The sequence below is a fragment of the Hypoxylon fragiforme genome (assembly GCF_022984875.1).
Source record: "Hypoxylon fragiforme strain CBS 206.31 chromosome Unknown GGS25scaffold_2, whole genome shotgun sequence".
NCBI classification, from domain to species: domain Eukaryota; kingdom Fungi; phylum Ascomycota; class Sordariomycetes; order Xylariales; family Hypoxylaceae; genus Hypoxylon; species Hypoxylon fragiforme.
The window spans coordinates 3,293,243-3,308,220 of NW_026054757.1; the positions used below are offsets into that span (position 1 = coordinate 3,293,243).

General features: G+C 46.9%; 4 protein-coding genes across 4 annotated transcripts; 3 read left to right on the top strand and 1 right to left on the bottom strand.

Moving 5' to 3' along the window:
* Positions 1-1,044: 1,044 nt before the first annotated feature.
* GGS25DRAFT_140720 (HD-domain/PDEase-like protein) lies at positions 1,045-4,097 on the top strand. Its single transcript, XM_049256305.1, has 4 exons — positions 1,045-1,318; positions 1,374-2,237; positions 2,299-2,888; positions 2,950-4,097. Exons 1-4 carry the CDS (start codon positions 1,177-1,179, stop codon positions 3,910-3,912), a joined length of 2,559 nt encoding a protein of 852 aa, XP_049120454.1. The 5' UTR covers positions 1,045-1,176; the 3' UTR covers positions 3,913-4,097.
* Positions 4,098-5,847: 1,750 nt separating this feature from the next.
* Positions 5,848-10,645, top strand: GGS25DRAFT_477672 (Pkinase-domain-containing protein). Its single transcript, XM_049259859.1, has 4 exons — positions 5,848-6,470; positions 6,547-6,754; positions 7,065-10,201; positions 10,262-10,645. The coding sequence occupies exons 1-4, from the start codon at positions 6,437-6,439 to the stop codon at positions 10,525-10,527; spliced, it is 3,645 nt and encodes a 1,214-aa protein (XP_049120455.1). The 5' UTR covers positions 5,848-6,436; the 3' UTR covers positions 10,528-10,645.
* GGS25DRAFT_140825 (uncharacterized protein) lies at positions 10,597-11,382 on the top strand. Its single transcript, XM_049256306.1, has one exon. The coding sequence runs from the start codon at positions 10,748-10,750 to the stop codon at positions 11,207-11,209; it is 462 nt and encodes a 153-aa protein (XP_049120456.1). The 5' UTR covers positions 10,597-10,747; the 3' UTR covers positions 11,210-11,382.
* Positions 11,383-11,918: 536 nt separating this feature from the next.
* On the bottom strand, positions 11,919-14,551 carry GGS25DRAFT_529418 (RabGAP/TBC; the record flags this gene model as incomplete). Its single annotated transcript, XM_049265285.1, has 6 exons — positions 11,919-13,256; positions 13,311-13,453; positions 13,513-14,039; positions 14,088-14,249; positions 14,318-14,435; positions 14,529-14,551. 6 exons carry the CDS (start codon positions 14,549-14,551, stop codon positions 12,022-12,024), a joined length of 2,208 nt encoding a protein of 735 aa, XP_049120457.1. The 3' UTR covers positions 11,919-12,021.
* Between the last annotated feature and the right edge of the window lie 427 nt (positions 14,552-14,978).

Below are 14,978 nucleotides of genomic sequence, written 5' to 3' on the forward strand. Positions count from 1 at the left end.
ACTTTGGGACATTTTTAGTCTATGCCCTTTTCTGTTCCGTCATTCTCAGGGTTCCAGTCATTGTTTGTCACTTCGATTATTCCGATTATTTCGATTATTTCGATTATTTCGAAATACTTGTTGTTCCTCCCGCCTTTATTTTACTTTATTTTTTTGTCGAGGTCACATATACCAACCCGGCTGTATTACAACCATTCAACCATCCCTTTCTCGTCCGTCCATCGACTAACGTCCCTCCCTCAACTTTCATAATTAGTTATAACCTGAGTAATTTCGGAATCAATACGTTCAACTCGACCACTATTGTATTATTTCTTCTTTTTTTTTTTCATTATTTTTCTATTTTTACTTTTTTTTTTATCTTTTTGACCCGATCAACACGACCAGCCTTTTTTTCCGCGACATACCAGTTACCAACCAAACAACCCGCGAAACGTCTTTTTTTTATCTCTACCTCTTAAGACGCTATTGCGAAAACACCTATCATCCATTGATCGCTATTTTCGTTCGAGTGTAACGTCGTGCCTTTTTCCAGAAACCTGCAGTAGAGTGTGAGGCGACCACCTTTTTTATTTTCGGCTCCGTTCCACACACACACACACACACACACACGCTCGATCAAAAGTAGCACGAATAGCACGAATAGCACAGAGATAGGCACGCATAGCACGCATAGCACGCATAACACCCACAGCACGCCTATGTGCATCTTCGCCTGCCCCGAGGTCCCATGTTACTAATCTATTGCACCATTTCTCGACACCTTGCTTCGAAGCCGCATAATCAATAACTACGGCGCACCTACTCTGTCGCATGCGCCTTAGGCCCTTTGCCTTTTTGCCTTTTTTCCCTTTTCCGATTCCTTGGATGTTTGAACCTGAAGTGTGACCTAATCTGGAGTGGCAGCCCATTGAGGCACCCTCTGTTATTCTTGAATTACCCTACGACTTCTTTTGCGCGTCGACTATCACTCCTTACTGTCGCACATTCGATATACTAAATCGACCACGAGCTAAGACATCGCTCAACTCCCATTTGTGACTCAATTGATTACTTCTTTTATACAATTCACTTACTCTTGCAGTCCGGCTTCGGTTGCGACACCAATTGTGACAAGACAGATCTTCGTTGGCGGAAGTGCTCCGGTCGTCAGACTGGATGCCATAACCCGCCGTGATGGATAGTGCAACATGCAATGTCATCTACGTGGATCGTAACGTACATGAGGACCGATTGCTCGAGTCTTCTAACACGGAACTACCCGAACCTGCCGAACTTCAACATAATCTTCGACTCCTGTTGAACGCTTTTGGTGACGGTTAGTTCGTGGCGCGAAACTCATACTCTGATCTGACTACTGACATTCTGCATAGTGTACGTGTGTACTAACGGCGCTGCCTGTGTATCTGAACTGTTTCATTTACATGATACCTCTATGGTAGAGCTTAAGCCGACGCTTGTACTGATCGACACACCACATAACGAACAAGTGCTGGAAACGTCATCTCCCGAGAGGGATTACTCACCTTGTTCCAAAGTCTCGAATGGCGAATTAGGTGATGACTATGCCGAGGGAGAATTGTATGGAATCAGACTACTCGAGCAGATTGTCTACGAGACACATACGAGAAGCCTCTCCAGACTGGTCGTGCCTATTACTCTTATCAACTTTTCTCTACTGCGAACACCACCCACCAACGATGGCGCGAGCGACAACCTAGGACCACCGAGTTATGCAGATTACCTCTCTGCGGTGCCCGATGCTACTAACGGATTATTAACTAATCGCGCTTTACTGAGGAGATGCCTGGACTCCGGCGCCGTGGATGTGATGGCCAGCCCGCTGCATGTCAAGACTCTGACGACGCTCGAAGTCCATGCGTACCGTGCCCACAAGGAGGCTGCTAGGGAACAGCAAGCACAGCTAGAGATTCGAAGGGGCCGTAAACGATCATGGGTGGGCGTGCATGAAGACCAGCCATACTCGTATCTTAGAGAGGCTATGGTGTCTGGGTTGATGAGAGGGATATGTCGTTCGGATACGGAACCCGAGGATCACGTCGGAAATATCAAGATCAATGTTTCATCAGAGCTACGATCTAAAATTGCCGAGGCTATTAGCCGATGGCATTTCTGTGCCCACGACTTCAGTAATGATGCTCTTCTCATCGCCACCGTCTATATGTTCAAGCATGCCCTTTCTATGCCGGAATTGGAACCATGGCGAATACCTACTGGTGAGCTAACGATTCGTGTTTATCATCACCATTATCTGACTAACTTGTTGCGAAATTCTAGAGCAATTAACGTCATTTATTGTCGCAACCCGTGCAGCCTATAACACCTTTGTGCCCTATCACAACTTCCGACACGCTGTCGACGTTCTGCAAGCTACCTTCAACTTCCTGGTGCAAATCGGGGCCTTGCCACCTTATCCTCCCCAGCCCAACTCTTCCGTTCCACCGAAATCTCCATTAGCAACGTTGCTGAGACCTTTCGAGGCATTAACTCTTCTCATAGGAGCGATCGGTCACGATGTCGGCCATCCTGGCGTAAATAACGGCTTCTTAATTGTACTCAATGCGCCCCTTGCGCAGTTGTATAATGACCGATCTGTTTTGGAATCTTTTCACTGCGCAGCTTATTCACAAATACTCCGGAGACATTGGCCCTCAGTGTTCGAAAACACCAAGATGCGTACTCTGATGATCAGCTCGATTCTGGCAACGGATATGGGCCTACACTTCGATTATATGAAGAAACTCGGCGACCTTCAGGATAAGTTGACCGAGAATCATTCTATCGATGGCTGGAATGGGCGTATGATAGAAGAAACAACGGCGCTCTTGTGCTCTCTAATCATCAAGTGCGCTGATATTAGTAACGTTGTACGTGTCGCGTTTGCCACAGATCTTATTGTATGTGCTTAATACTAAACGATTTTCATAGGCAAGAAGACACGATGCTGCCCTGCAATGGATGTACATCCTTTGCGACGAGTTTTCGAGACAAGCGACGATGGAGGATGAGATCGGCATTGCATCATCTCTGGTTGCGCCCCCCAAAAAGAATCTCCTCTCACTTGCCCAGGCTCAGTTGGGCTTCATGAACATGTTCGCCATCCCCCTGTTTCAAGGAGTTGCTGACATACTGCCCGCGATGCGGTATACCGTTGGTGAGCTTGAGACAAACAGAAGACTCTTCGAAAAGACGGTTGAAGAAATCCCAGGAATGGAAGAAGAGCGGAAGAAAAGGTTAACGGAAGGCGTGCCCTCGCCTCGTTCTCTAAGCTTCGCTATGCAACCGGAAGATTCGGGTAGTTTTGCGATAGACGGAGCAAAATGTGCCATGATTCCGAACCACGCTGCCATGAAGAAAGCCAGCTCGTCACCACCCGAACAACAACATCATATTCCTAGTATACCAGGACAATACAAAGAGGTCAGCGGCATCTCGGTTGGCTTCAATGGCGTTGCAGAGTACATAGCGAACGATTCGTTCAATATCAACGAATCGGAGAACAGGGTGATTGGGCACAACGGAAAGCAACGCTGTAGCGAAACAACAGATGGCAGTAACTCGGTGCCGCCCGGAGATTGGCAATCGCAAGCTACGAGCGCGACTACGGGAAAGATGCCCATCTCGCCAAGTACCCAAGGTACGAGCATCGTTAGCCAAGAATCCCTCGAACAGCACTGCGGCCTCCCTACCACCACCGTCACAACCCCGGATTGCCGCACCACAGCACGGATGGCGGTTCTTGAACCTAGCCATTTTGAGGATGACCCTAATGGGCATGCGCTTAAGCCAGAGAAAATGCTCAAGAAAAAGACGAGTAGATTCAAGATGAACGTCTCGACATTTTTCCGAAGAAACAAGGGGGCTAGTTCACCATCATCAGGCGGTTCTTGAGGCTGGACGTGATGAACCAGGGACCAAAATGACACGTACGAAGCATGAACGCATTGGACGCACGACTGTAATTAGTCGAACGACAACGAAGCATCTTGCTTGCGAGTTCTATTCCCTATGAATCAGGCAACTATTTGCGACAGCACCGACACCGATACCGACACCGTGGCGATAACCTGAGCTGCAAATCGGAACAAAAGAAACAAGGGATTTCTCGTCAAACGTATATATTGTATACTAGTGAAGTACGATGGGACGATTACGCTAAATTCTAGTGGCTTTCCAAAGTCTCGGGGAACAGTGAGAATTGGAAAGCTTGAGGGGTAGGGAAGCCAATGGCGGCGAGGGCGGCGGAGTTACATTACCGGAGATGCATGCATGGCGTTCAGGAAAACGGTCTCGTGTAGGGACCGGAATTTGCAGCCTCTTATTGAGAAGAGGCTTGCACGGCGGGGTAGGGCAAACCAATGGTGTTCACATTCTAGGTGCCTCGGAGGTAGGAAGGGCGAGGGGAAAGTTATATACTTTTAAGGAGAGATACCTACTTTTACGTCTCATAGGAGGCCCCCGAGGAGAGGAATGCAAAGCAAGAAGGCACAAGAGATGAGAGATTCTCAAGAAGCTTCTTTTTTGTATGAAATCCAGTTGGGTGAGCTGACTAGGGATCGATCGTCATTCCCATATGTTCACTTCTGTAAAGTTCTTTGAACGACATGTACGAGTATACGAAAGCACAAGGCAAAAGGAAAAAAAAATAAAGACAAAGTGAAATTATTATTACCTAAACAACCCTACATTGCCTACCTACATAATGATCTGGAGCTCTGCAAAATGGTGATAGAGCCGCCAGATGCGCGAGATTCGTCAGAAGACTAAGAAATGTGTAAGAAGTGTGACCAATTAGCAATGGAGATGTTTGCTATATCCTCCTGCGCATTGACATCATAAGAAGCTCTCATTGGATATGAGCCGAGGGGGGTAGTTATTAAAAATTATTTGAACTTTTACTTTTTATTCCCTTTACACCAGCTGCATCTAGGCCATTGTATGTAGGCACCTACCCATGTGGAAATAGAAATACTAGGACATGCAAGCATGCATCAAACCTAAAGAAAATAGACAAGTTTGTGTAACCTCCAAAGGACCCTTGAGGGTTCATCGATTTATTGAATTGATGACAATTAGATGTAATTCATTTGAGCTAATAAAGAACATTGAAAGGAAGAGGGAAAAGAATAGCAAGATTGGGAATTCTTTCAAGTCGATCATATTCGATTACATCAAACTGCCTAGCTACATAGTTATGCAGGTAGTAATTGAAACCTATATCCACTTCTGTACCTAAACGAAGAGAAGAACCATGTAACTACATTGTAGGCAGGTTAGGACCTGTTAGGTATGTATGTATGTACAACATTGAATACAATTTCCGGCACTCCCATTGAGGGTTGGTTCCCTTTGACCCAAAGACGTCAGCCAACTTGCTTGTATGATTACTACGATACTCCAGCTAGTTATTTACATGCATTTTGCTTATATATACTATAACTAGGTACAATACATATCTATCTAATGTCTAATATCCAAGTAGGTACTGGCATACACCAGACATATCAGTAACTATATGATACCTAGTATACCTAGGTCTTAGCAGCTACTAATATCATTGATGTAGTAACAGAAAAGAGAAAAATACCCATCAAGTACATAATTAGGTGCATTACTAGTAGGCCCAGGGGTTCCCCAGCTTTCAAACAACAGTGCACGCCACATTTATAGCAGGAGAAGCAGAAAAAACGGGGGTGTAATAGCCTGTGTAGAAGCCGACAGTCGGCAAGCGGACCTCAAACCCCCACTAACTATCAGCCCAAACCGATGTAACTGCCCGCAGGCTACCTCCTAAGGTTAGGCAAGTCTCTCAAATTGTCAATGATCATTTTAGTCATTTACTCGTTCGGATTTTAGAATTTTAGAATTTTAGAATTTTAAGAATCTTGGAAGGAACAAGAAAGCCGACCAACTTAAATCATATTTTCCCCCTCATTTTTCCAACATTTGAACATTGAAGCTTCTCAACGTTGAATCCCGAACTGTTTAGAAAGTCACTCCTTTCCAAATTCAATGTTCTTTGCTTAACCCCGCGCCAACCTCCGCCCTACCGCTCGGTCATCTTTCACCTATCCTATCCTATCGTACTTGAACGGTACTTCAAGTTGGTAGATAGTACTGTACATACAAGGAAGGTATTTACGTATTGTTCAACGCTACTACCCTTGTGTACTTTATTATTTTTTAAAACTTGTACAATTCGTTAACAACATTTGAAACTCTTCGTTATTCTCATTATTCGTTTATCTTTATTTTCTAGCCTTCTATTTTTCATCTTCACTCTTCACTTCTCTCTCTTCTCTCTCTTCTCCTCTCCTCTCTCTCCCCCTCCTCTCCTCCTCTTCGGCACTCGCACCCTCCATTCGGAATTATTGCGCGCGGGTCGTAGCACAATTTGCATCGATATCCATCAATTATGAAACATAATCATGGTGGAAACCAGGACTGTGGTGAGTTTCAAAAGGGCAGAACCAACGCATCGTATATTCATGCCTATGGCCGCTGATCCTGCTGCCAACCAACAAGGCGTCGAGAATATTCAGCAGGATGGAGACCCTGAACCACAACGCGGACGCGGCTCCACGAGGAGCTCCAAACTCTCTGCACCTTTACGATTGCCCAAGAACCGGAGCACTGGGAACCTCGCTATCGTGGCCGAGGGTCCCGAGAAACCCAGGCTGAGGTTCTCTTTCGACTCCGGATCAGGTGTAGCCGAATCTGACCAAATCACAAGGTACGTTTTCTTAAAAACTGTGAAGCCTATTTATTGTATGGATCCCTCCCCCAATCCGAGAACAGGCATATAGTCACGATGGAGGGAAATAGGTATTACCAAGTACCTGACATGACCTTACCTGCCTACACCACCTCAACCTTGTCACATGCTTGTGTGCTCAGCCTCTCTTACATACATATGCACCTACACACCGAAAGTCTCGTACCAAGCCCATAAAAGCAAATGGGTTATTAAACAGAAAAAGAAAAGAAAAGAAACCTGCAAGTCACTAGTGGGCTAATATATCGAGGTTGTTTCAAACCGACAGATCTTCCATAATCACTGAGCACGACCATGGTTTGGGCATCTCTGGTTTACGACGCATCCGTCAACATCCTAGCCCGCGTACGCCTACCATGCCTTCGACCGCCGTTTCTTCGCGAAGCCAATCCACCGGCATCCATCGCTCTACCTCGATGACTATGATGCTGCCTTCGGGGCACCATACTCCATTAACTCCCGGTCCCTCCTCTCCCAACTTTACCGAAGACCTATCCCGGTTCCCTTCCGAGTCACTGCACTCCTTCTCCTTCGCGCACCAATCCGAAGATTTCATACACAACCGCCAGAATGTCTTGAAAAGGTCTATAGAGTTCATGAAGGATCGCATGGGATGGTCTGTTGCGTCTAATGCTGGCATTGCCAGCGCCCAGGCCAGAGTGTCCGGCGATATTGAAACCCAAAATATGCTTGATCTACTAGCTAGGGCCCAACTCGTTGGAGCTGGTAATCTGCCGAATTTTGATCCTTCCCTCGTTCCCGGCCCGTTGAGCGGGCCTGCTCAAATGTCTCACGATAACGTATTCGAGAAAGACTTCATACCACGGACGAACAGCCCCGAGTCCTTCTTAGCTCCGCTCATATCCCCTTCACCTACCCAAGAGCTTGGAACCGATGATGTAGGTACTGCTAAGGTGCAGCCTACCAGGGGCGAAAAGGACCATCCAACGTCGAAATCGCTTTCGAAACAATCGGATACATCACAAGATCAAACAGAGTCTGAGAACTCTTCGAGAACGCCAACGAATGAGAGCGGCACTACCGCCAAGACATCACCCCCAACGTCCAAGCCCCCAAGTTTACGGAGGACAATAACAGACATAGGTTCAGCAGAGGTTCAGCAAAAACTTATAGATACCATGGCACAGCCGTTTCTTTCCGCGTCGACAGAAAATTACCCTCAGGCATTGATGTCTCCGATCTTTCCGTCACACGCTATGGGTTCATCGCTCAACACGCCCGGAGCTCTAGGACCATCAGTGCATGGTCATGCAACTCGATGGGTTCCTGCAGCGCAGGCTATCTTCACGACAGAGTCCAAACCCCCATGGACGATATTGGCCGCCAATGACTTGGCTTGCCTCGTCTTTGGTGTAACGAAAGCTGAGGTTCGGAAGATGGGCATTCTGGAAGTTGTACAAGAGGAGAGGCGGGCATGGCTGGAGCAGAAACTCCTACATTCCAACCCTAACGACGTGAGCCAATCACCTGCAGAAACCGTGCCCCCGCCTGTATCTTCCGTTGGCTCCTCACTGTTAGGGGGGCGCGGTGGTATCACAGCGCATCTTTTAAGTAAACCTAATTCTAGGTCACAGCCCCCGAAAACTCCAACGCGACGCGCACAGACTGTTCATAGTGGGGACACAACGCCATCGAAATCCCGAGTTGCAAGCCACCGGAGCTCAAAATCTAGGGGAGTACTGCTCTGTGGCGATGTTGTGCCTATCCAGAAACGCAACGGTGCAACGGGCTCTGCGAGCCTGTGGGTCAAAGAAAAAAAAGTTGGGTTGATTTGGGTTCTCGAGGAGATTCACGAAGATGTAGCTCTATTGAGGCTTGATGATGACGGGGTAGTTATCAATATCTCGGGAGATACGGGGCCCATGTGGGGAGATGAAGATTTGCAACCCGGTATGGATATCGGCAAGTTGATTCCACGTGTACCGCGTCAAGGTATCGATCCACGGTATGGTGCAATCGATTATGCCCAGATCACGAAGCGCAAGTACTTCACCTGCCGGCACAGTGACCAAGTCAACATCCCCGCCATAGTCTCTCAGACAAGAGGTCAGACAGAACTTCGTGTTTCAAGCTTCCCTCATATGGCTGGGATCATTGTGGTCTCGCCCGATACTCTCAGAATCAAAAGTTCAAATTCCGCATTTTGTGGGGCTCTCTTTGGGTACGAGAAGCCAGAGGGACAGTCAATCGAGAATCTCATCCCAGACTTTAATAAAGTCCTCGAGATCGTAACTAACCACGATGGGGTGCAACTTCAAGACGGTATTGTGATACCTGAACATAGCTTTAGGAAAGCAGCGACTCTGCTGGCCCTACACAGCGGAAACCTAGATGCTGCTGCTACGTTTCTAAACCCTGATGGATTGCCAGCTAAGCACCGCGACGGCTCAGAGCTGAAAATTGACGTTCAGATGAGGGTCGTCAAGAGTGAGGCGCAATCTGGGCACGATTCGGGCTCAAGCGACGATGAGTCACACAGCAGCGACGTGGCTGTGACGGCGGTCGAATCAGAAGTAGTTTATGCGTTATGGATCACATACTCCCGACATTTGCACACATCTAACATCAGATCATCAGGTGCTGCAGCATTACGATCTCCGATAGCCTCTGGAGCAGCGTCGCCATTACATCAGCCTTCGCCTGGCCAAACACCAGCACATACGCCACAGGACATGAACTCGGATACGGAGGAATCCAAGTCACGTCCTACTTCTGCCGCTTCAGCACTATCACAGCAACTTAAGGTAGTTGCGATGACTGCAGCCGCAAAGATCTCTGGAGCATCGAAAATCTCAGATAAAACACAATCAGCAAACCCTCAGGCCGACGCACCGCCCCGGAAAAAAACGATTGACGATTTTGTGATAATAGAAGATATGGGCCAAGGTGCCTATGGTCAAGTGAAATTAGCAAGGTACAAAAACAACAGTGCAAAGAAGGTTGTGCTGAAATACGTGACGAAGCGGCGGATCCTTGTTGATACTTGGACCAGAGACCGACGCCTAGGCACCGTACCTCTCGAGATCCATGTTTTGGATTACCTTCGAAGAGATGGGTACAAACACCCCAACATTGTAGAAATGGAGGATTTCTTTGAGGACGAGACGAACTATTACATCGAAATGGCTCCCCATGGATATCCAGGAATGGACCTCTTCGATTATATCGAGCTGCGCACAAATATGGAGGAAGATGAGTGCCGAAGCATCTTCGTCCAGGTTGCTAGGGCAATACACCACCTCCATACCAAGGCGAAGGTGGTTCACCGTGATATCAAAGATGAGAATATTATTTTGGATGGCGAAGGAAACATCAAACTCATCGACTTTGGAAGTGCGGCATATATCAAGAGTGGGCCATTTGATGTTTTCGTCGGCACCATTGGTATGTTATTTATTTTTACCAGACTCCCATTGATTATGTTGACTAATCTGATATCTGTAGATTATGCGGCTCCGGAGGTACTGGGGGGTCACCCGTACGGTGGCAAAGAGCAAGATGTGTGGGCTTTGGGAATTCTGCTTTATACAATCATCTATAAGGAGAACCCGTTCTACAGCATCGATGAGATCATGGACCGCGACCTGCGAGTACCCTACGTAATCAGCGATGAAAGTATCGATCTGATCCGCTGCATGCTGAACCGCGATGTCTTGGCACGATATGACATTGAACAGGTGATTCAGCACCCCTGGTGTCAAATGGATTGAAAAGATGAAAAGATGATGGGAAGGGAAAGCTGGGTTATCCGATGAGGTTCTAGGAGTTAGGGAAAGGGAGGAAAGAGAATTCGGAGGGGAAGGAAATGGGGCTCGCACTTTTTTTTTTGTCGGAGAGGAAGGAAAGACAGATTTACAGCATGATACCCAGCTCTTAGGAATTACAGACTCGGGGAGTAGGAACCAACACGAAAAATTACACTTGGTATACATGCTGGGTTATTCCCTTGATTTCCTTTTTCTTTTCTTCTTTTCCCCCATCAGAGCAAATTTCAACTGCTTCGGTGGAATATGGCATACAAGCTCTAGCGTGGAGTTGTTATTCTTTCTTCTTCTTACAGGCATGACGATGATACACAAAATTCAAGAACGGCAGGTTTCGGTACAAATGAGTTTGGGGATTTCCTTTTTATATAAATTCTTCCTCTATTGGAATATCTTGGGGTATGGCGTTCGGCGGTTTAGTCCTTTTTTTCATTATTTCACTTTGTCTTTCTTTTTGATTGTTTCCTCGTCTTATATATATAGACCATGGTCATCCCTTTCCCCCCCTTTTTTTTTCATAAAGTCAAGGGGTTTTGGTAGCTACATAGCTACTCGCGGGATGAACTTGATTGGTTGCGTAGTGGGTAGGTGCGTTACGCTATATTGCACATTAACTATATACACATAAACATGTAGGTGAAGAAGACGAATAGGGAAGGAAAGAAAGAGGTGGGAAGGGTTGGAATGGTGAAGGTGAAGGTGAAGGTGAAGGAGGGTAGATTAACTAGGTAGGGGGTGAGTTACGATATGCGAAATGAAAGATGAAATGAAAATACATTCATATACACATCAAGGATACGATACGATACGACACGATACGATAACTACCTTTAGGTACCTATCTTTATGTCAGTCAGTCAGTCAGTCAGTCAGTCAAGTCAGTCTTTCTTTGGGGACTAGATTGGATACATGCATGAGAATGGGATTTACAACATACCTACACATGTATAGGCTGAGTAACCTAGCTAAGCACCTAGGCTAGGTAGCTGCTTACATCTACATCTACATCTAAATACACGGCATTCGTAAAAAATCTAGCAGAGGTTGATTGATTGATTGATAGTTGATAAATAGAGTCAAAATCGTGTTGAGACCAACATGATAATTCACTTGTACATAATGTCTCGGTAGTTGGGTATGTACGTACATAGGTACAGTAGGTAGGTATGTATGTATGTCTCTTGATCTGGGTATATTGAAGCTTCTCCCATCGTCGTCCAACAAGCAAGCACATAACTATATAAACTACTCCAAGGTACTACTCAGAAGCAGACTCTTCAAATTCCAATTACCATGCATGCAAAACTGTCGACCACGGGAGCCGAGGACGTTCATGATTAGGTATACCTATTAGGTAGGTAGGTACCTAGGTACTAGTTGCCTAATCTCAAAACCTCCTTGGATAATTACCTACCTCCCTACCTACCTGGGTACCTCTTATTAACTCTTCCTCTTCTGAATCTCCTCCAGCCCAAAGATATCATCCGGCAGAACGCCCTGGCCACCCCCCTCACCTGGCGAGATCTCGCCAAAGAGAAAAGCCGTGCGTTCGCGGGTGGCGCTTACGGAAGGTCTCTTGCGCTGTGGTATGCTGCCGCTGCCCGATGACGACGCTGGCTTTTTCGAGGGGAATATGGGTGGCTGCTGATGGGATGGCGATGATAGTGATGACGAGGAAGAGTTGACGTCGGGTTCTAGCATCCAGGAGAAGGAGGACTGCGCGAGTGATGAGCGTGTGGGAATGGGCGCTTGCGGACGTTCTAGCTTCTTCTCCGTCGCTGGTGTGCCGGCGCCTAACGGGTCGTCGGTGTCCATTCTATCCAAGCCCGGTATTATAGACGAATCGACGGTTGAAGGATTGGTGGTGCTCTTTTGGTGTTGGTTTCCAGGTAAGGGCGCTGACGGGTCAAGGGCCATGGCTGCGACGGCATCGCTTAAGGATTCCGGATCGACCATGACGTTGTCAGTAGCCAGAGTCCCCACTGTTGTCAGCGATGACGCAGGCTCCTCCTCATCCGGGAGAGCCATAGTAGAATCCTCAAGGTAAACCTTGACAAACTGTAGCTTCGCAGCGGCGAGCGTGAGAGTCTCCTGGAATTTCTGTTTGTCTTCTAAATCGGAACCGGCGAGAGTCTTCAGCGTAGAAATAGACTCGTCTAGCAAAGAGGCTAGCCGCCTATTCCTCCGGTCCATCACCGCCACCGCTCGTGCCGTTGTGTTGGATCCAGGTTCAGCGAGGAGGTCCTTGCCTGCTTTCATAGAACTCCTAGCTTCCTGAACGTTGCGGCGTATCTCCACCATGGCGTCACGCACTGCTTGGTTAATGCCGAGCTTCTCTCCTCTTTCCAGGACACCCTTAGCCGCACCCTGCAAGAGCGCTTCCATACCAACTTGCGGAGACCTGAAGCGAGGAGGGGATAGAGGCGACCTAGTGCCGGCAAGTTTCCGCCGTAAACTTGATGCAGTTCTTCCTGGCGTGCTCGTCCCAGAATCACCACCAAAAGATGAAGGTGGTTTCCCGGTATATTTTGCTATTAGTGTAGAGCCACCAGCCGAATCTAGGTGATCCCTAAGATAGACTGCATCATCCACGAAAGTATGTGGGCCATGTTGCAGTTGAGGGGGAGGGTATTTAAGCAATAATTGCAGTGCGACAGTATAGTCCGCAGCAAGAACTATATAGCATTAGAATTGGAGGACAGTTTTGATTAGAGGCATGTGAGTCTTACGATCCCATCTTATCCTAATTAACATCGCAGTACAAACCAGATCTATTAGTTTAAAGGACGGGTCTACAGAGAAGAGGGTATCCCAAAGTACGAGCGTCTGGTCAAAAGGGAATTCGCGACTGAATAAGAGACGGACCCAACGACTACGGTAGACGAGGCAATACATTAGTAACTCATCCTCGAGGAGTAATAGATAACTTACATTAAAAATACTTGGGGTAATATTTCAATATTTTTGAGGTGAGTTGAAAGTTCAGGGTCTACTTTGAATACACATATCTCGTGTATATACTGGCTTCGCTCTATGATAGAGGATGCTGGTGAGTGTTGACCTAATGTTGCAGAAAGTGCATTGGTCGCAGCCTCGCTCACTTCGTAGAATGGTTTTGCGTTATCCATGACTTTAGAGAACAGGGCGAAGGAATCATGCTCAATGAAAGAGGCATCTAGGAATTCCAACATTCTCAAGTCCGTTGTGCCATCAGAAGCCATGTTGGCAGGGTCGATAGCATCTTGGGCTACAACATAAACGATGGGCGCCAGCAGTTCATGCATACCCTGGCGGTATCCGCCCACGTCTGGGTTGAGTTTACAATAGATGAACAGAATATCCAAAATCAGCGTCTGAATATGAGCCTGGTGATAAAAAGGCTCATCTGGTAAACGTTGAACATCTTGAAGGATCTCGGCCCTAAGCACTTCGTCTACACGGAGGGTATTCCAAGGAGACTAGACTAAGTTAGGACTTATACCATGGTCTCAGAAGAATCATCTTACGTCGGCATCATCCGCTAAGGGATCGTCAGAGGCGGAAGTGAGATCTTCCGGATGTTTAATATATCTCAGAAAGTGGTCCTTCAAAGAAGAATATGTACTTCGTGATTCTGATAGGCTATGAGACCAATCTGCGGTGTTCGTGGTCTGGGTTAGTAAGAAGGCCTGGCGTTCAACTGATATTAGTATACTTGCTCTAGGCCTATATTTCAGTGAGTGTGAGTGAAGTTCACCTTCCAGCAGAGGGATCTGCATCCCGAGATACATGGACTATTGAAGCCATTATCCTTAACAGCCCGTTGTAGATCGGCGAGGCTGGTGCAGTATTGAAGAGTTTCTTGCCACCGTATGCTAAATGAGATGAGATTAGCTTTGACTGACTAAGGCAATGGATCAATATATATGTGGTTGCAAGTATGTATAAGAAGTAGAGATACCACTCACGTCGAGTCGGCTAGAGATCTCATTATGAAGGCCCAAGTCTGTATGGGCAAGGTGAAGGTATTGGATATAGAGAACCTGGTAGGTGCAATTTATGTCTCTCCCCGCATGCCCCCGATAACTATATTAGCATAAAGGGGGGGCTCGTCCTCCCCATCTATTTGGCGAAAAGGGGAGACAAGAGAAAGGGAGAAGGAGAGAGATTGAAGAAGAGGCAGAATAGAGAAAGGAGAGAAAGGAGAGAAAGAGTTATCCAAAGTTAGAAAGACTGGCAGCCAGCTGACAGCGTTCAAGTTCCCGGCAATTACCTAGGTATCCATCAAGATAAGAGCATTGGCCTTATCGAAGTCCCACACCGACCCCGCGGTAAATTACTTACATACGTCAGTCAACTCTATTCAATACTTCGTACTACATTTGTACCTTAGTGCGTCGATAAATATGTACATATTA